General features: G+C 33.2%; 2 protein-coding genes across 6 annotated transcripts; one reads left to right on the top strand and one right to left on the bottom strand.

The window, feature by feature from the left end:
* On the bottom strand, positions 946-2,554 carry LOC110012583 (basic blue protein-like). The gene is made up of 2 exons (XM_020696777.1): positions 2,308-2,554; positions 946-1,452 (listed from the first exon to the last, which is right to left on the bottom strand). The coding sequence occupies exons 1-2, from the start codon at positions 2,468-2,470 to the stop codon at positions 1,103-1,105; spliced, it is 513 nt and encodes a 170-aa protein (XP_020552436.1). The 5' UTR covers positions 2,471-2,554; the 3' UTR covers positions 946-1,102.
* On the top strand, positions 10,616-18,773 carry LOC105156622. Of its 5 annotated transcripts, none has more exons than XM_020694298.1 (8): positions 10,616-10,765; positions 12,158-12,264; positions 12,764-12,823; positions 14,672-16,320; positions 16,403-16,553; positions 16,649-16,796; positions 16,876-17,121; positions 17,456-18,773. In XM_020694298.1, exons 4-8 carry the CDS (start codon positions 14,685-14,687, stop codon positions 17,720-17,722), a joined length of 2,448 nt encoding a protein of 815 aa, XP_020549957.1. In that variant the 5' UTR covers positions 10,616-10,765; positions 12,158-12,264; positions 12,764-12,823; positions 14,672-14,684; the 3' UTR covers positions 17,723-18,773. The 5 variants fall into 5 exon arrangements, with proteins under 5 accessions (XP_020549957.1, XP_020549955.1, XP_011071112.1 ...); XM_020694296.1 differs by having other exon boundaries at positions 12,158-12,280; XM_011072810.1 differs by lacking the exon at positions 12,764-12,823.

The following is a 22,066-nucleotide window of genomic DNA, read 5'->3' as shown; positions in this document are numbered from 1 at the left end:
ACTCCTACTTAATTATCAATTTATGAACACCATCTTGGTTTTTTCCTATATCTGACGTGGGTATTATTAACGATAATGGAAAATGTAACGTAGTCAAAATTAGGGATGTCTTGGATGGTGACTCTGTTTGGATGGGTTTTGAAGTTATAATCGATTTGCTGGTTTGGGTTCGATCTATTTTTTTATATATTTTATGTATTTGTATGATTGTAAATGTGTGATAAATAAGGAAAAATGTAATATTGGTCCATTAATATAGGGTTGGTGGTAGTTTCATTCCAGAACAATTTGATATTTATAATAAATAATTGTAATTTATGAAAATGGAAAGTTTGGTAAAAAAAAAAAAAAAGAAAAAAAGCTAATTTGACTTGAAAGTTTAAAAATTCCAAATTTCTAGGTGCACTTGCAAGTGTCATGTGACAAATTCCAACTAAATTAGGCTTTTCGAACAAAAATTATTATTTTTTTTATAAATTATAATTTTTTATTACAAATTTCAAATTGGTTTGAATTGAAATTGTCACCGCCCTTATGTTAGTATACCAAAATTGTATTAGAAAAAAAATACAATTTTGGTCCACATAACATCTGAGTGGTAGCAGTTTTAGTCCTGACTAATTTGACATTTAAAATGAAGGGCTGTAATTTATAAAAAATAGTAAATTTGATCCAAAAACTCTAATTTGATTGGGAGAGTTTAATAATCCCTAATTTCTAGGTACGCCACTTCCGGGCCATGATACAAATTTAAGCCAAATTAGGGTTTTTTTTTCTTTTTAATCAAAATTATTATTTTTGATAAATTACAAATCTTGAATTGATTCGAACGGAAGGTGTCACCATCCGTATATTAGTGGACCAAAATTACATTTTCTTTTCCTGAAAAATATGCATTTGAACTTACATATAAAGCATTAAAAGAAATACTTTTATGAATAAAAATAATTATATAAAATAATTTGTACTTTTATTTAAAAAAGAACAAGAAAACAATATCTTGTCCACAAATCCCAAAAATAATTTAAAAACGAAAAAAGATATAAGAAAAAGAATCGATGAAAAGTCCAATGCCAAAATAAAGCTTATTTCTCTCTTCTACTTAAGCCATGATCATCCTACAGGCAGCCATCACCGTCACCATCCACACACAAGATTTCAATGGAGAGACTCCACCGGCCGTCGACGTCGCTGGTGGCGTTAGGGAGGGCGATCCGGGCACGGGGGCGGGGGTCGGGGCCTCAGCTTCGGAGACGGTGATGACGAGCTTCATCCCCTTGGAGCAGTGGTCGGCAACGTCACAAATGTACCACTTCTTCCCTGGGGTGGAAAGGGCAATCACGTCATTTCCTGACGTTAAAGGGACTGCTGATGCATTTGAGGAAACACATTGCTTGAAATCAGCTCCGTTCACCTTCAAAACGTTGTGAGTTCCCGGTGTGTACATGAACACTGCAAATCATCAACACATAAGCCATGTACTACTGTGTTAACAAGGGGTACTTTTGGTAATTTACCTTTTCCATTTTCACTAGAGTTTTTCCTAGTTATAATTTTCTTAAAATAATAAACAAAAAGATGATATTAATGGTAAAATATATTGGGTGACAATTTTAAAATTATTAATAAAGATAAACATTTTTTATAATAATTTTGATTCTGTCACTGTGTGACAAAACATTGCATTAGTGGATTATTAATAATTAGTAACATATTTATAATGATAATTTGAATTTAGAGACAACAAAAATTTTTTGTGATCAACAGAATTCCACCCAACATGTGTCGCTAATTATTTTTAATGATAACTTTATGTACAATTTATTATTGTTAATGACGATTTCTATAAAACATTTCTCTCTATTAAAACCATGAAACTCATTATTGTAACAGAACAGGAATTCTTGTCACTTAATGCATATATTTAGCAACAATTAACACTTATTCTCTTTGTCGCTAATCTTCACTTATTTCACAGTGAAATTTCACCTAGGAGAAAACGGGTGAATAGCAATTTACTCTCCTATGATATTGAAAATGAGCACATTACCCCCCTATGGAAAAAAAATCGCAATTTAACCCCTGAACTTTATAAAATGAACCAATTTAGCTTCTTATATAGAGAGATAAATTGCTTCATTTTAAAAATCATAGGGGGGTAAATTATTGTATTTTAAAAAATACAGGAAGGTAAATCACTATTTGTTTTTTCATAAGGGGTAATTTGTTCATTTGTGATAACACAAGGGGATTACTTGCATTTTTTCAAAAAAAAAACATAAAAAGATTAAATAGCATATAACATACTGATAGTGTCGCCTACGCGGAAGTCCTTCCCTGCGGCCCATGTAGTGAAATTAACGCCTAAATTCCAGCCGGCGTCGTCTCCAACCATGTAATCCGTGGCCAAAGCTGGAGCGGCTGCTGCAACGACGACGATGATCGTAATCAAGAAAGCTCTGGAGGCCATTATGGAACTTTGAAATGGTCTGACTTAATTATCTGTTGAAGATGATCAAGATTATTGGTGTTTGTGTGTGCTGAAGATGAGAGATTGAGTTGATGCATTTGTGTATTTATAGTATATTGTGAATGATGTTAAAAAACCAGCTGCCGGCTGACAGCGGCATTTCATAGTTTTATGCGCCAAGATATTTCCCTAGCAATGTAAAATGGCATTGTCCGAATATATGCGTGCTAAGGTAGGAAAGCACAAACAACGTAGGTTTTAGGCAAATGTCTGTCTACTTTGTGCTCTATGAGCTTGGTCATAGTGTCAAACGCCAATGGAGCTGAGAAGACATTTTTTTATGAGAAGATACCTCAAGAAGTATTATTTTTTATTATAATTAATTTGTATTGTTAAAAGTTAAAAATTTACAGCAAATACTAATTGATTACTATTGCGCACGGTTATTAACTGTTATTTTGTTTAAACGATTACATTATCAGCTACAGCTAAAAATCATGTCAAATATTTTGGTCATAGGTAAAATCATGATAAATGTTAATTAATGGGTTTAATTCAATTTATTTTCATGTGTTATTACAAACGAGCAAATTATCCTCCTCTATAAAAAAAAATAATAACAATTTATCCTCCAGTGACTTTCAAAATGAAGCAATTTATCTCCCTATCTAAAGAGGTAAATTGCTTCATTTTGAAAAATACAGGTGGTAAATTGCTGCATTGTTAAAAACACAGGGAGGTCACTTGCTATCTTTTTTTTGGTTTTTCTGTACATAGAGGGACAATTTGCTCATTTGCAATATCCATAGGGGATTGCTTGCATTTTTTCGTTAATTAATTATAGTTAAAATTTAAATTTTCACATCATTTTTGTTTGCTTGTGGTGAATATTGTCAATTTACTATCATTTTTAAGTATAGTGACTTACAGTGCAAGGAATGATTATTTTCTTTTTGCAACGAGCATATTGGTTTTGATTGTGTGTGGTTTCATCTCATCTCGGTGAGAGAAAATGAGATGAAATGATTTTTGGTCGAGATGAAAGTTTACTTAAGTACGGTATAAAAGTGTAATGATGATAATTGACGCATTATGTAAAATAATGTAAGGCTTAAATGCAATTACTGTTATCTATGGGATAGTGGCAAAATAAGAACTGTAATTATCGGTGTGGCATTTTTGCCCTGTATCTTTCGAATTGTGTGCGAATTATGCCCTTTGACCAAATTATGACCATTTTGTCCTTTTTGTGATAAAATCTTTATAGTCCATTTACATGCTTTTAGTTTGGCCAACATGCTTTCGAAATAAATTAGGCCCTCGTAAATTCGTACCTTTTTTTGACCGCTTTATTTTCGGGTATTTCAAGTACTCGATTTTATGGACTTCCTTTAACCACACTACTGCAGCAGATAGTTCGCAGACACTTGGCTCCTTAAACAATAAAAAATGCAACTCTATTTTGTTTCCTACCTTATGGTGTAGAAGACACTCCAATATAGGGACTTAATAGAATTTTGTACAACAATTTGAACAGAAGCCTAACTTTTATTGAAGAAATATATGTAATATTATGTATATATTATTTTCTCTGTTGGAGGAGACAACTATTTAGCCTCTGCTATGAAAGAGGACTTGACTCGTTGGGAAATCCCCATAAAACTGAGAATAAAACTACAAAGATTTGAAAGCTTAAACTGTTATGCTTTGAAGAGTTAAAGAAAGTTTCTGATGATCCTTATATGTTTCGTTGCTTCCTGATTTATAACCGTTCGTGATTTCAAATACGGACTTCAAACTTATGTTTAGATGGCGTCATTGCGTTCGTCATCACTTTGTCTTTTTCGGATGATGCCATTGTGTTTGTTATCCCTATGTCCTTTCCAGCTGGTAGTCATGATGGCTTGTCGGGCGTGTGATTGCTAGTTGGATTTCCTACTTTACTGACCATTGGCCTCTGTTGTTTTCTATCGATAATCTCATTTTTTAAATTCTACATTCTCCAATTTTTACTTCATTTGTAAAAATTATTTCTTTTACCTTTGTCCTGATATGATTCGGGTTTTTTTTGGGTAACCCAAATTTTGTCTCGAACAGGAGCTTTTCTTGTTTCTAGCAGCAAGGGCATACATAGTTATGTCATTGCCCAACATGAAGCATGTTGCACGTCTTCATCCTTGTTGTTCCGATTACTGGTAGCTTATATTTCCAGATCAACATCCTCTTCTTTTCAAATAAGCTTTCTACAAACCCAATACTTTTTCCTATCATGGAGTTTAACAGGAATGATCCATTCACTTTGTTTGAAAAAATTTTAAATGGATACTTGATTTTGTCCATCTCAGTAAAACAGACCCATAACCCCCAAGCTCTTCTGGTAGAGACATTGTTTTTCACTAATAGTTGATGCTAGTGGAGCTTCTCCTGAGGCAATTTCAATTTTTTTAAAAGCTACCATGTCCTGGTCTCTGCAGCTTGTTGAAATGGAAGGCTGGATGAGACCCATTTCCTGCTATTTCTGGAGCTGCTAATATGAGTTTTAACTCCAAAATATCTGCTCTTTTTAAGTGGAGGTTTTTTTTGCAAAGATTCATAGACTGCCCCACTAATCCATTTCGAAAGCTTTGAAATTTCTGAAAATTTGGTGACATAGTATCTGAAGCCAAGGCTCCAAAATCATTTCATTCTCGAATATCTTCTGGTTTGGACCCTTCTAAAATCTAGATTCTGTTGTATTTTTTCGGATGTTTCGATGATGGTCTTATCAGGATTAACGCCTTTGTGAGAAATTAATTTTTTCCACATTCGCAGGTATACCTGCCAAGTAGAGGAAGAAGATATCAAACCATTAGTATTAGCCTTAGAGGTGTCTGTCATCGGCCTAAGGCTAATCTCTCTCCTTTTACCCCGGAGGTGGTGGGTTAACTTGAATCATCAGGAGTTTGCACTTCCTGTGACCCAATTGTTGTCTCTTCACCAGAGTCTGACGATGGTGTCGTGCAACCGGTACTTGAATCCAACACTATAGGTCTAGAGCCTTATTCTCTAAGGGTATGCTTAGGCATGCTCCCTCAACTCGTGAGTCATCCCTAAAGGTGATGCCTTCCGAATTGGTTCTTGTAGGTCGTTCCATAGCAAGGTGGATGCTAACAAAGAACTCCTTATGGAAACCTTGATCGTGTCTAAATCAGCTCTTTGAATTCGTCGGGCATTTACTCAAAGCTGATCGAATTTCTTGTCAAGCTCCTCAGGATTTTCTCTGAGGTGCTTTAGCCTCAACATGATGGAGTTTGCTACATATGTTTCTATCTCTTATCAGGAAATCTGCAAGAATATTCTCGTGAGATTTTATAATGACAATATTATAACAATGATATTGGCATTCAACTTGCCATCTGATAATATGATCTTTCTGAGTTTTAGATTCTAATTTATTTTTCAGGAAAGCCTTGACATTGGTGTTATCAACTTTCAATGTGAATTCTTTAGCAAGTAAAAATGAGGCTATTTCTTAAAAGCCTTCCAGACTGCAAAGAACTCTTTCCTGTTGATGTGCCACACTTGGGCTTGTTGTTCTTAGAACAACCATCCCGTATATATGCAAGGTTCTTCCTCTATAATAGTCTTTTTCATGAGCACTGCTGCTAATCTATAGTCATTGGTGTCCATGTAAACTACCAATTCATCCTCATCTTGTTTTGTGACAAGCTTTGGCACGTTACCGCAAATCTGTTTCAGCTCACGAAACCTTTGAGTATGGATTTTCTTTCATTTCCACTTTAAGCTTTCTGTTTCCTTTAAGAGTAGTCGAAAATCTTTTCTGTATTTTACAAGATCCTTAACAAAGATACCTGCAAAATTAACAACTCACAAGAAGCTTTGCAAGTGCTTCTTATCTTTGAGTATGTCTGAAAAATTCCAAATTTTGTCCACAATGTGATCGTGTAACTCAATACCTGTTTTGTCAATAAGAATTCCTAAAAATTCAATTTTGTTTGACAACCATTGTAGCTTTCTTCTCAGAAATCACTAAACTTTCTTTATGGCATGATCAGATAATATTTCAAGATGTTTAATATGATCTTTCATATTCTTAGATGCAATCAATATGTCGTCAATGTAGACAAATATAAATTCAAAATAATCTTTAAAAAGATTATACATTTTTTTCTTCAAAACATCTTGGTGCATTAGCTAAACCCATTGGGAGCACATTCCAGACATATTGTTCACGTGGTGTGAAAATGCAGTAAATTTCTTTGACTCACTCTCCATCTTAATCTGATAAAAATCAGAATCGAATTGAAATTATGAAATACTTTTGCATCTTTAGTGCAATCAATTAAGTACTCTCCACTGGGAATGTTATAACCATCAAATTTTAATATTTTATTAATACCTTGATAGGTAATTACCAACCTGAGTTTGCCTCTTTTTATCTCACTATGATTTCTTACTAAAAATATAGGACTACTGTAGGTAGAGACTCTAAGCTCGATGAGTTCAAGATTTATATGCTCTTTGATAATTACCTACATATACTTCTTATCCTACATGTTAATCTCGATAGGCTTGTATCGAACGTACTCGTACTTGCATTCTTCTTTAACTTTTAAAGTAGCTTAAATCTTATTCCTAACCCATCATGTCAAAGGGTTTTCACTGAAGTTCCTCTAGATAAGTCTCTTGACATTCTTAAGAGAGAGCTTGCTTTCTTCGCTATTATCTAGTGAGTTTATCTCTTGTATTGCTTCATTGAGGTTCTTAATCTCTTCTTCAAATTTCTTGTAGAAATTATTGCTATCAATGAGTCCTTATTGTCTGAAAGACAAAAGAACTTTACCAAATTTCCTCTTAACCTGCATTTTCAGATGATTTAATCTGGCACCGAAATCACCATGCTTGTTGTGAAAATTCATAGGTATTATCCTGTTAAATACATTTTCTCTTTGCAAAACTTGTATCTCACTACCAGAGTTAGTAGTAAAAATTAACAGATTCCTATGATTATCCTTCATATATCTTGTAAATATTTGAATGAAATTGTTACCTAGCAAGATATGAGCAAGGTGTCCCAAATGCTCCTCCAGTCATGGTTTTCGCCTCTCTTATACCCTTATTGAGTATTAGAATTTTCTGTAAAAACTCCCTGTCTGCAATAACGGGTAAGGTTTCCATAGCTTCTCTAGGAAAAACTCACAGCTTTGCTGTGCAAATTCATGATCCTGAATCAATATAAGCTGCAAAACATTCCGTCTTATATTAATCATACAACATACCAACAAATATGTATATAGAAAAGGGACTGGTCATTCAATTTGTATTGTAACACCATCAAGACTAAATTCCATTTCGTTACCTATTCTTCCCCATGATTTATGATCTTCGAGGAAATTTAACCCAAAAGTTATACTCCCATTCTTTCTTCCTGCAACCATGATCTCATGGCATGCTATTTCTAGCATGCCTTCATATTTACCAATAACAGGATGATATAAGTCATCACAGTGAAAATGATTTTCTTTATTAGTGATGTCAAATATAACTAGTATTTCTTTCTATCCTTTAGGACATCTAAGTTTTACGTTATCCATCCTAATTTTTTTGAGTAAATGTTTTTATTAACTTGTTCTCTTTTTCTTTGTAGTATGTAATCCTATCTTGTGAAAAGGACATCCTACTATTAAACTTAATTCTAGAGCTAAGTGTTCGATCTAAAACTAGGTGATCCTTGATTACGATGTAGACACCATCTATTCTAGGTATCTTAATTGGGTCTGGTGTCATCACCTTGGAAAATTCGTTGAAAATTTTGGGAATCTCAATATACTCTTTCCTAAGAAACAAATAAGAATGTTGTGTGTTGGAAACGGCATAAGCTATTCTATAGGTTTTAGAATATAATCTATTACCTTTTTTCATAAGATCTTTTCTTTTAAAATCTTGATTAAGGGTCAAAACTCTACTAAAATCTTGGTCTGCTAGGTTCTATGCAATCATAAGATGAATACCAAATAATAATTTTCCTGCATACATATTACCTATCATTGTCCCTAGACAATCATTTTTTAAGTTATTGATTCTTTTATCCATTATAGATAAATGTATTTTTGAATCATTTCCATTCTTAAAAGTTGCTTTTATTAGTACTTGAATAGTTCCTATATAGTTTCATTCCATAGTAACAACTTCCTCTTCTCTAACCTTACTTAATTCTTCAAAAATATCTTCTTTAGGAATAAACTGCATTTCCATCACTTACCCGTAAACTCCATGGGAATAACAAACTCACATGAACTTACTTTATAGATTATGTGATGTTTCTTTTAGTTCAACCCTATTTGGTTGAGGACTCTCCCAATTCCTGCAATCCTAAATCCATCATATAGACTGAGGTTGGAGTTTTAACGCATGATTTTTTTCATGGTTTTGTTTGACATCGTCATTCTTGAAAAGAATCCTGACAGGCTTTCTAAGGTTTGAAGCCTATCTCCCTTGTTTTATTAATATGAACAAATATACAAAATTATATGCAAGTATTTTAATAATTTGATGTATAGAAGTTTACGAATTATATTACTACTAAATTGATTAGTAGTTTATATTTATTTATTATACCATATGTTTAATAGCTACATTTATTTATAACTATATAATTTTATAATTAAAAAAATATACAACCCAATAAATTTAAATCTCACCAACAATTTTGTTAAAAAAATATACACTCTCTTTCTCACAATTCTAAATTTTAAAATCTCAATTTTTCTCTCACTCTTCTCATTTTTTATTTTTTTCTGGAATTTTACCTTTCTTGGACCACAGCTAGATCTTGGAAACAGAAAAGCTTTCACCTTTAACCCCGTTGTTAATTTTCTTTGCATCAGCATCAGCTGCAACTATGGGTGCAAGTCGAATGCTGGCGAGTCAGCTCGAGCTATATTCCTCGTGTTTATGAGCTCGTGAGCTATTTTATTTTTATTTTTTATAAATATTATTAAATATATATTTAATATTATATTAAGTTTATACTCAAAATTCAATATATACTAGAATTATCAGTCAATATATCACTTATTTTAATTTTATATAATAATAAAATACAGTATTTATGTTTATATAATTGTTTAAAAAACGCTTAATTAACAATGTAGTAAATTTTGATACTTTTTTTATAAATAAATATTTAAAATTCATCACAAATTAAAATTATTAATCAATATCTTATATTTTAGTTTAAATAATATTAAATATGGTATTTTAATTTATATTATCTAAAAATCAAGTTTAATCAACAATTTAGTATATTTTTATAGTTTGTCTATAAACAACTATTTAATATAATGCATATCAATTTTATCGTTATAATTTCAATATCCACTAGAACAAAATATATTTATTTCAAAATTAATCATATATTAGAATTTTTAGTTAATATATCATATTTTAGTTTTAGATGATATCAGAATATGTGATTTTTGATATATATTATCCAAAAATCAAGTTTAATCAACAATTTAGCATATTTTAATAATTTTTTAAATAAATATTTAATATATAATGCATATGAATTTTATCGTTATAATCTTGATATCCACTACAAACAACTGCATTTATTTCAAAAATTACCATATATTAGAATTGTTAGTCAATAATCAATATATCATATTTTAGTATTAGCTGATATTAAAGTATGATATTTTGGTATATATTATCTAAAAATATAATCTTAATAAATAATTTAGTACGTTCCGATAATACTATATTAGAATTATTCCATATCTTATATTTTAGTTTTAGATAATACTAAAATATTGTATTTCAATTTATATTATTAAAAGACAAGCTTAATCAATAATTTAGCATATTTTGATATTATTTTAAAAATACATATTTAATATCCATAAAACAAAATATTGTGTTTAAAATTCACCATAAATTAAAATTATATATATCATATTTTAGTTTAGATGATATTAAAATATAATACTTTGGTTTGTATTATTTAAAAATAAGCTTAATTAATAATTTAGTACGTGTTAATAATATTTTTATAAATAGATATTTAATATAATATATATGAAATATAGTCTTATATATATATCCACTACAACAAAATATTAATTAAGCTTGTTTTTAGAATTGCCTATTTATTGAGAAGTGAACTCTTATCTCTCTGACTCTCTCTGTCGCGCGCGAAGTGAAGAAAAAATTGCAGAAACTCCAGAACTTTACTTCACGTCCATGAATCCATCGGCACACTGCACTCCTTCGCTCCGACTCCACCATTAATAGGTGATTTTTTCTTTTTGTAAATTTCTTTTACAGTTTATGAAGAAATTTTCTGAACAAGTTTGCTTTCAAGTGTTTGATGAAATGCCTGATTGAATTTTTGTTGATTTTGTTTGGTTGTGGTTGGATTTTGGCTGGATTTTTGTTATCTTTCTTGTGAGTATCTATGTTTTTTACACAGTTCTTTTGATTTAGAGATGATCTTTTGTTCCTAATTAGTGTAGTAGCGGTATAGATCTTTTGAAGTATATGCTTAATCTGCAACCCCATCAATTCTGAAATTCCCAATTTGCCCAACTCTCCCTTTCACATCACTACCCTCACCTCCATCACTCCATGTTCTTTATCACTGCTACTCGGTCACAAGGCAACTTGAAGGTCCGAATCAGCCACCACATATTGCCTATAGAATAACACGTCCTGGCATCCAAATTGCTGTTGCTAGTCCCTCAACTTCACTTTCTTGGTTTGCACCATCGTCTGTGCTCCTGAATTTGCCAAGTCTCGCAGATCATTAATAATAGAACCATTATCATCTTCAGTAGGCTTCACCACACAAGGGACCCCAACAGAACCTGCATTTCTCACTCTTCTCATTTCTTCCCACTCTGTTTTTTTTTTTTTTTTTCCGTTATCCCCATTTTCCAAATCTAAATCCTAGAAGGCTAAAACCATAGCCCCAAACCAACAATTGCAAGGCCCAATCCATCTACCAACAGCAACGAGGAAGGCGATTGCTGTTGTGTCGGCCAAGCAAGAAGGTCGAACAGGTTTGCCATTACATCTCATAGTTTTGGTCTCACCATAGGCTTGTGTGTGTGTGTGTGGGCTGCGCCTATGAGGAGAAAATGGTTCTTTAGTATTTGTGTTCTTGTTCTAGTCTTTTTATACTTGTTTGTATTTTTGTTCTACAATCAGCACTAATTCATATTATTGAATTCTCCAAAAATCTCCAATTGCATTTCGAGCTATTTTGGAAAAACCCTTTTGGGAGTTCGCAAGAATAAAAATAAAATCTACAATCAGCACTTTCTTTTTGGTTTTTGAACATATATTTAATGTTTATCATTGTTAAATCTTTGTTATTGGAGATATATGTAATTCTTGAATGCTAGAATATTATTCTTATACTCCAATTTGAATTTTCTGTGTTGGTTTGGTGCTACAAAGAATGAAAATGGATATGAACTAATTTGGTATGTGAAGGAGAGACTATTGGGGTTTATGGTGGGCTTGAACTAAACAATTTGCTGAGTTCGAGCCAACCAAAATGGTAGCCGTTTACACCCCTATCCCACTTTACCAAATCAGCTTTCACTTTACTCTTTCAGAAATCAGATTCCAGACTTTCACAAATTCAGTAATTGACAATTGAATTCTCGTTTCTCTGAACAGCGACGGCGAGACGACGTGACGTGAGCAGCAGAGAGGTGGGCGAGTGACTGCAATAGAAGATTAGATAGAGGCGGAGCGACTGAGATAGATAATCGACGGAGGCGGAGGTGCGAAATTGCGAATGTATGAATCATGGTTTCTTGCCCAAATAAAATGGTTGAAAGCTTGGTGTTTGAAATTGCGACTGAGAGAGATTTCTTTTCTGAAAAGTGGGTAGAAGTTTGAAATCGCCCAAATAAAATGGTGATCAAAGTCGCGGAGGAAGACTTTTTTGAAAGTGGGGTAGAAATTGAAATCTTTGCATCAAATTAAAACCCCTCGCCCTTTTCTTTTTTCTGCATCGGCAGAGTTTTGCACAGATAAGAACTAAGATTTGCAGAATTTCTTTTTTGGTTAAGATTTGGTCAACAAATGAGGATTTTGCAAAAAAATTGGTAATATGGCTTTTATTGTTTGTTTCATGGAATTGAAGATTGAGGGCTATGCATGTGTCTTTCTTTTTGTGTAAATTTAATTGTGATTGTGATTCTGATTTCTGTGAATTGTAAATTGTGTAATGGGAAAAAAATGAAGAGGGGATGTGTATTTGTTTGATCATTGATGCAGAAAATGGACTAATGGAGTCATGTGGGGTAGAAGATTAGAGCATTTGCCATTTAACAATCGGTAAATTGCATAACACCCCTAGTGTTTTGGTGAAATAGCAAGAAATGCCTTTGTGTTAATTGTATAGCCAAAAAACTCCCTGTGTTTTATAAAATACAGCAAAAAACCCCCCATTCCATTAGAAACTAACGGAGAGTGTCTGATACTTGCCTATTATGCGAGTGTGCCTCATTTTTTGGCCTTTTTTTGGATTACTTTAAGTGTATAATGTCCATTTTGCCTGTTTCTTTCACATTTAAATATATTATAAATTGATTTATTTATATTATTATTTTATTTAAATATTTAATTAATTTAAATTAACTATTGAGTCCAAACATATTACAATAAATTATATTTATCTATGAAATATATTAATTTAATATAAAAACACCTAAAGAGTATCTATATTTTTTAAAAATTTAAATTTATAAAAAAAACACGATACAAGTCTAATATACTAAAATTCACGTTTCAAATTAAAAATTTATATGCAATATAAAATAAATTATAATAATTATTTATTTTTAGCTCAATTAAATTACTATTAGTTTTTAAATATATTTTATTTATTCATAAACTATACTAATTAAACATAAAAATACCAAAAAATTGATATCAATTATTTTCAGTTATTTTATTTATTATAAATAATTTCTAAATTAAATATTTAAATTATTTCATATTTAAAATTTGAAAAAAGTAAATTATTTTTAATTTACTTTAAAAAAATAGAGTTTTACTTTTTTTAACCATCTTCTCCTTTGCCGGCATGTGGTGCCTGAGACGGAGGTCGCCCAAGTCTAAGCTACAGGGGTGACGTCGCCCTGGATCTGGTCGACGTGGCGAAGCCGTCGCCACCTACTGATGTATATATATTTATATTATACTATATATGTATAGTGTATGTATAGTATATTTTATATATATATATATATTATATAGTGTATCTATAGTATATATATGAATATATAAATAAAAAATATATTTAAAAATTACTTAAGATCTGGACCGTTCAGTTTTTACAATTGAAGATTAATGGTTGTTATAAAAATGGTATAACGGGCAATTCAATAAAAAATCAATGTTGTTATGACTTACCTAATGGAAGGGAAGAGTATGCAATATTTTTTGAAAAACATAGGGTTTTCTTTGCCTATGTTTTAAAAACAGGGGGGGTTTTAGCTCAATTTTGAAAACACAAGGGGGTTTTATGCAATTTATCCTTTAATATTAACACTTCTCTTTGAAGTCTGAATCTTTGCAGTGCCTGGATATGTATTCTGCATTGATTATTCAAATCAATTTCTTTAGTTGGAGTGTGGTATCAGTGGTTTCTGATTCCCACGGTTCCCAGTAGTAGAGTTGCAAAGGTTTCACTCATACATGTCTTTCTAATTTGCTGTCTTTGGATAAACACTGAAGACTTGCTTGGTTTCTTATTTCTTGAGAAACTTTGATGAAGCGTAATTTAGAAAATTTTCATTTACATATTTTCTGTTAGTATATCTTTTAAGGGTGATTAGATCTTCACTGACATTGCAGTTCTTTAAACATGTCATAAATTCTTGTAAGAGTTTTTACTGAAACATATGGCATCCATCATATATCAAATATGCACTTATGCTTTTACACTTCCTAATGCAGAGAAAGAAAATTAGTTGCTCATCAACATTCTTGTTCACCTGTTTTGATTATGTTCTTTTTCTTTTTAACTTTCGTCTAGTACTTTCACTTTTTTGAATTAAATAGATGCCTATGTCTTATGAGAATATGATACAGAAATCCTTATGAGTTTTTGGTGCGAATTTGGGAGAAGAATTATTTTATGAATGCTGATAGACTTTGTAAGTATACATCTCACTGCAGTTAATACTGAAGAATGGCAAAGCAACCCCAGTCCTTTTTCCTTGAAGAATGGTTGCGAAGCATTATTGTCATTGGCAGCAACAAGAGTGGTTCGGTGCACTCTTCTTCTTCATCTGCTCAAGCAATAATCCAGGCTTGGGCTGATCTTAGAGATTCTTTTCAGCATCAGGCCTTTCATACTCATCACCTCGAAGCTTTGAGAGTCCTTGTCAGTTCTCAAGCTAACCTGTATGTCGCAGATCCACAAGCAAAGCTTATATTTTCTATTTTATCTTCTCAAAGTCTATTTCTCCCACAAGAATCTTATCCCTTATTCCTTAGACTTCTATATATTTGGGTGAGGAAGGCGAGGCAAACTTCTCTGGTTGATTCTGCAATCGAGATCTTGTTGCCCCTTTTCTCTCAGCAATCTCAGGCCGACAAAAACTCTCTTTTCTTCTCTGAAGGGATTCTTCTGCTGGGTGCCCTTTCTATCCAAACTTCTGCATCTGAGAAATCTAAAAGGCTTTGCTTGGAGTTGCTTTGTAAGTTACTGGAAGAAGGACATAGAGTTATTTTCTTGTCTGATGAGCTAGCTTCCAGTGCTCTAGCAGGTGCTGGTTATGCTCTCTCTTCCTCTGTGAGCACATATTTTAGAAGAACTCTAGATATTTTGCTCAGTATTTGGGGGCAAGAAGGTGGTCCATCTGGCAGCATTTCACAGGGACTAATGCTACTGCATTTGATTGAGTGGGTTATGTCTAGTCTCTTGAACTTGCGTTCCTTGGATAAAATTGATATTGTAAAAGAGCTTTTGGAAAGTGTCAACCCAACTCATTGTTCATTTGTTGTAGTCATGGCTGCAGCTGGACTACTGAGGGCTATCAATAGATCTGGATCAAGTGGTTTCATGCATCTTAAGAATTCTGCTGAGGAACGTATTGAGATTGTGGCAAGAGATTTTGTTTCTATAACTAAAGGTTTTGACTATAATGGAAATCACCCTAGAGTTAGTCTTCTTTCGCAGTGTATAGCACTAGCTTTGGCTCGAAGTGGCTCAGTTTCCTACAGATCTTCTGTTATGGTGTCCCTTGCATTGGCATTGTTAACTGAAGTATTCCCTTTGCCGTGCATCTATAATAAGGTTCTTAAATTTCCTGAAGAAAATTGGACATCAGTACTTGATGAGATAAAAAACCATCTAAGTAGTGTTATTTTCAAGGAAGCTGGAGCTATAACTGGTGCTTTCTGCAATCAGTATGCATCAGCCGATGAATGCAGTCAGAGTACAGTAGAGAATCTCATATGGGATTACTGTCAGGAAGTTTACTTGTGGCATCGACAGGCAAAGGCGACGCTTGTTGGCAGGGGAGATAAACTAATCAGGGAGACTGAGAAAATTGCTGAATCTGCTTTCCTTATGGTTGTGGTTTTTGCACTAGGAGTAACAAAGCACAGGCTAGACACAAGAACAAACCTTGAAACTCAATTAGAAGTCTCAGTAAGAATATTGGTTTCATTCTCTTATATGGAATATTTCCGTCGGATGCGGTTACCTGAGTATATGGATACAATTAGAGCTGTTATTGTAAGCGTCCAGGAGCATGGATCAGCTTGCATCGCATTTGTAGAATCCATTCCTTCCTACAATGATTTGATCAATCACAACGGTACTAACTCCAATGTTATGCTATTTCTTTTCTTTTCAGATATAGGGAATCCTCCGACCTATAATTGATATATGCCTTGTAGGTCCTTTGCACTTGCAAAAAGTGGAGTACATGTGGTCCGCTGATGAGGTGCAGACTGCTCGCATCATATTTTATATGCGTGTTATTCCTACTTGTATTGATCGGTTACCAGCCTCTGTATTTAGGAAAGTGGTGGCTCCCACTATGTTCCTGTATCCTATGTCAAACCACTAAATTTCAGATTCTTGAGGCATTAACACTAATAAATTTTGATTACTGTTGATTCCTTATACATGCATCTAATTAGATATATGGGACATCCCAATGGAAAAGTTGCCAGATATTCACATTCAGTGTTTGTAGCTCTTGTATCTTCTGGGAAAGATCCTAGTCAGGATGAAAGAGTTCTACTGAAAGAACAACTTGTATTTTATTACTTACAGAGATCGTTAGAGGTAATGGTTCATGTGAATGATATGCTTTTCTAATTAGACTCTAACCGATGACAAGTCTCTCTGTGGTTTTGAAATATAGGGATATCCTGGGATTACACCATTCGAGGGAGTGGCTTCTGGAGTTGCTGCAATTGTTAGGCATCTTCCTGCTGGAAGTCCAGCTATATTCTATTGCATTCATAGTCTTGTTGAAAAAGCTACTAGCCTCAGCAACAGTGTCAGTAGTCATGACAGTGATCTATGGAAGAACTGGGAAGGAGAGTTGGAGCCTTCTAAGAAAGTTCTGGATCTGCTTTTGCGGCTACTTGCCTTAGTTGATATACAGGTACGATGACTTTCTTATGACAAGTTTCATTTGTGAGTTATGGTGCTAGAATATAAACAAAGATTTACCTATGGAAGTTTTTAACGTTCTCATGCTCTGTTTTCTCTGCTCCATTTTGCGTTGACCATTTATTGGTGCATTAATTCGTTATAAATATCACCCTATTTGTGAACAGCGTCTGAAATTTCAATACCCTTGATTGTGCTTCTAACTTTAAGGAATAGGGATCAAAATTGGTTATTACGTTAAAATAGTTTTGTGATTGTTTTCCACTTTTAGCTTGTTTATTTTGCTTTCCAAAAGCTAGTAAGATACAGAGACTAAATTGTTGCAGGTTCTACCAATTTTGATGAAGTTATTGGCCCAGTTGATTGTCCGACTACCACTGAGTGGCCGAGACATGCTCCTGAATCAATTGTATCAACAGATTGCAGACTCTGACGATGTTATACGGAAGCCGGCTTTGGTTTCATGGCTGCAGTCTTTGTTGTACCTTTCTTCTCAAGATACTGACAAGAGAAAACCTGAATTGGTTGTTGAAACGGCATCGCCTGAGATTACAGGCTCAATAAGCTTGAACAGAATTAACGCACGCCTGTAAACATCACCACGGGATTGAGAAAAGTTCTGCCCTCTAGTTTCTGCAAGCACAATCTGGATTTGAACTTGCAACCAAATTTCAGAAGGAAAAATCAAATTACCCAGTTTGTACCATCAACAACATTTATTTTTAACGGAGAGCGAGCCTATTGTGGTACAATAGCAACACATATACAACATGAAGAAGAAGATTGTTTACTCTAATATCCGAAGCATGGAATTTAAATTTTGCATCAGGTTGTTTTTCTCAAGGGAATGGCAACAAGTGATTCAGCTTTGCGGAGAGTAACACCAAATTTCTCCGTCATGTCCATGTCTTAAGGTGCCATCCCATTCCTCTGCTTCCAATCAAACGTCTTAATGAGGTTAACAACAATCAGGGCCATCATTCTCAAATCAAGATTCATTCCAGGGCATATACGTCATCCAGCATTAAATGGTGTAAACCTGAAATCATTGCCCTTGAAATCAATGTCCACATTTAGAAACCTTTCCGGCATGAAGCATGTTGGCTTCTCCCAGTATGAAGCATCCTTGGAAATCGACCAGGCTTTCACCCAAATTCGAGTGTGTTCTGGATGGTGTATCCCTAAAACTCTATATCTTGCTCGGCTCGATGGGGCAGGAGGAGTGGCGATGTCTGGTGCATCCTCATTGTTTCTTTTATCACTGCAGTTAAATATGGAAGTCGAATGATATCTGGTTCTTGAACTATTCCTCCAGGTGTGATTATCTCGGAGAGTTCTTGTTTTGCCTTGGAGAGAATGGTTGGATTGTGAAGGAGCTCTGCCATAACCTATTCCACCGTTGAGGTGCTGGTCTCTGTGCCTGCTATGGATATTTCATAGATTTATCATACACAAGCTCGTTAGGATGGTTGTGTTTTTGCAATAATTTAAGATAGCTAAATTACTAGAGTTAATTACAACAGTTTTTTACTAAAACTTACTACTAGAGTTATAACTTTGAAATTTATGTTTCTCCGCTGCGAATGTTTAAGCTCATATTTTGGGGTTTTCCTACTTAATTATTAGTATTGCTGAGTTTGGGTCTATTGTTTGGTAATGAGGGCTTCATACTGATAAGACCGTGGGACTTGGTGTCATGGTTGTGTCATGACCCTCTGACACAGCTTGCCCCCTCCCTCCACCCCCGACAGACGATGCCTCTGCCGATGGATTAGCACAACAGCCAATCCGGAAAACTAAGACTCTACTTTCCGTCGATGTTCAGGAATTTGATTCATTGGATTAGAATTTTATTTTATTTTAATTTAAGTTTGTGACAATTATATTTTTTTAATTTACTACTAGTAATTTATTTCATAATGCTATTTTTCTTTATTTTACAGTTAAGTACAAGTATTAGGGAATATTAATTTAATGAATAAAATATTATTTTTTAAATAATAATTAAAAGAATTCCGATGAATTTCGGACAGTAGCCATTGGAAAATCTTGTTCAAGAAAAATCATACAAAAAATCTTTCCTATGGATTTTTTGACGGTCAGCGTTGAAAAAATACAAATGTGTTTATTTAGACGAAAAAGAGGCCCCTCTTGTCAATTGGAGATTTGATCAAGAAAAAATTAGAGAAGCTTTGTCTTACATGTTATTTGTGGATGAGCTCCCATTTAAAATGGTTGAGAATTTAGGATTTAGATATTTCATGTCAGTGGCTTGTCCAATGTTTGTTATTCCATCAAGAAGGACAATAACAAAAGACATTTTCTATATGTATGTTAATGAAAGAGCAAAATTAAAGTCATTTATTAAAAATCATGCTCAAAGGGTTTGCATTACAACATACACTTGGACATTAAAGTCAATTACATGTGTGTCACTGTCATTTTATTGATAATAATTGGAATTTATATAAGAGAATTTTGAACTTTTATCCAATTGTCGGACACAAAAAGTGAAGAAGTTAGTTAAGGTGTTGAGAAATATTTGCTTGAATGGGGGTATTGATAGGATTTTTACGATTACTGTTGATAATGCATCTCTAATGATGGGGCTATGGTTTACTTGAAAAAAATAACTTGAAATTTGGGGTCAAAATATTTTAGGTAGAAAATATGTGAACATGAGGTGTGTGACACATATAACATGGTTTGAAAGGAAAGGATGAGCATGAGGCAATATCTCGTATTAGATGGACAGTTAGGTACATGAGAAACTCCCCGGCTAGGTACAAAAATTTTCAAAAATGCGCTGAATTTATGGAAACAAAATTATCTCTTGATGTACCTACCAAAAGGAACTCCACCTACTTGATGTATGTCTTAAAAGGGCATTTGATGCTTATGAAGATATGGATCTTGCTTATAAGACTGATCTTTCAAAGAAACCATTTGATGGGGTTCCTATTGAATTAGACTGGGATAGGGCAAAAATGCTATTAAAGTTTTTGAAGCATTTTTACAATCTCACATTGTGCATTTCCAGTTCTTCATATATCACATCTAATATTGTGTTTTATGAAATATGTGAAGTTTATTTGCTTCTCTGAAGATGGTTGAATAGTGATGATGTTGAATTAAGTGAGATGACAAGAAAAATGAAAGAAAAATTTGAAAAGTATTGGGGATCAATTGAAAAGATGAATATGGTTTTGTATTATGGTGTGATTCTTGATCCACGTCACAAATTGGGGTCTGTCGAATTTTTTTTTGATAAATTATATGGTGGTATTGAACAAAGTGATGCAATGCAAGAGAGAGTAAGGGATGGTCTTCATGAGTTGTTCAATGATTACAAGTTAAGATATGGATACACTCTTCAAGAAACTTTAGAAAGCCCGGGTTCATCATCTAATTGTGTTTCTTCATCTTCTTCCTCATCAAAGGAAATGTTCATGCATGATGAAGAGAACGAGACTCGCAGGTTTTGTTTACAACAAGATTACATGATGTACATGACAGTGGGAAAAGATCACGTGAAATCAGAGTTAGAGAAGTATCTCAGTGATGATGTCGAAGAGTATAGGAAAAATTTTGATATATTAAAATGGTGGAAAGTGAACATTTAAAGGTTTTCGATTCTCTCAAAGATGGCTTGAGATATATTAGCAGTTCATGTCTCGACTATTGCTTTAGAGACCGCGTTTACCACTGGTTGTCGTGTTCTTAATGCTTTTAGGAGCTCACTATCTCCTAAAATTGTTTAAGCTATTATTTATGCTTAAGATTGGATCCGTAAAGATTCCAAGCCAATAAAGAAAAAGATTTAAGTGAAATTAAAATGTTTGAGCAAGGTACTTTTTAGTTTTTCTTTTGCTTTGTTTTACATTAAATTCTATATATTTCTATTTATATTAATCTCAATTGTTTTTTTGTTTGTTTTCTTGTATAGCTGACAAAATTGGGAGTTGATTTAACCATAATTGATATTTTACTAGAGTACTTTGGAGTTTGGACTATTTTGGATCTAGTACTTCACACGTCATTGTAAATTGATGATTAGAATGTAATGACTTGAATTATTTTGTTGATGTTGTTTGCTAATGATGTTTGCAAAAATTTGAATGTCTCTTGTGATTCTTTACCATTGCAATCGGGTATCCGAACCCGATTAACCCGACCCGACACCTGCCCCTATCTGTCATTGAAAAAAACAGCGAATTTTGGCACAATAACAAAAACAGTCGAAACATCTCCGTCTAAAAATAAAAAAAATCGTCGGAAAGTTCAGTCCAAATTAAAAAATAAAAAGCGCTAGGAAACCTGTTGGATTGAAATTTTTTAATTTCTTTATTCATCTGTACGACGAATTTTTTCAGACAGTTTTTGGTGTCCGTTGGAAACTATTTCCAACGGATTGGTTTTCTGTTGGAACGCTGTTGAAAATTATTTCCGACATCATCTTTTGCGACTAAAGCGCTTCCATCCAAAGATTCATAGAAAAATACAAATTTTCCGTTATTCTATCAGAAGATTCATCAGAAAAGCCGTCGCTATTAAGCATTAGCGTTGCTGTTAAGCATCTTTTGTGTACGTAGTTGTTATTACACACAACCCTTTACTCATGATCCGTTCTTAATTAAGTATGCTTAACCCGACAACCCCCTAAATTTGCAACATTTACTCGATACCTCATTTCCTTAGGGTTCTCGACCAAAAATAGTAATATCATCTTAAAGAACTATTTTATTTTTCGTATTTACTTTTTGTAATTTGTCAACCTTTGAAGGAAACTCTTGTCATAAATTAAAATTCATTAAGTGCTCAGTAATAAGATATATATTAATGTCATTATACTTTCATGTGGAAAATAATACATACATTATCTAACTATATTACAATCAAGTGAGATTACATAAAAATGAGAACAATTAATGCATATA

The sequence above is a fragment of the Sesamum indicum genome, linkage group LG1, assembly GCF_000512975.1.
Source record: "Sesamum indicum cultivar Zhongzhi No. 13 linkage group LG1, S_indicum_v1.0, whole genome shotgun sequence".
Classification (NCBI taxonomy): domain Eukaryota; kingdom Viridiplantae; phylum Streptophyta; class Magnoliopsida; order Lamiales; family Pedaliaceae; genus Sesamum; species Sesamum indicum.
This window is presented reverse-complemented; position numbering and strand designations above follow the sequence as displayed.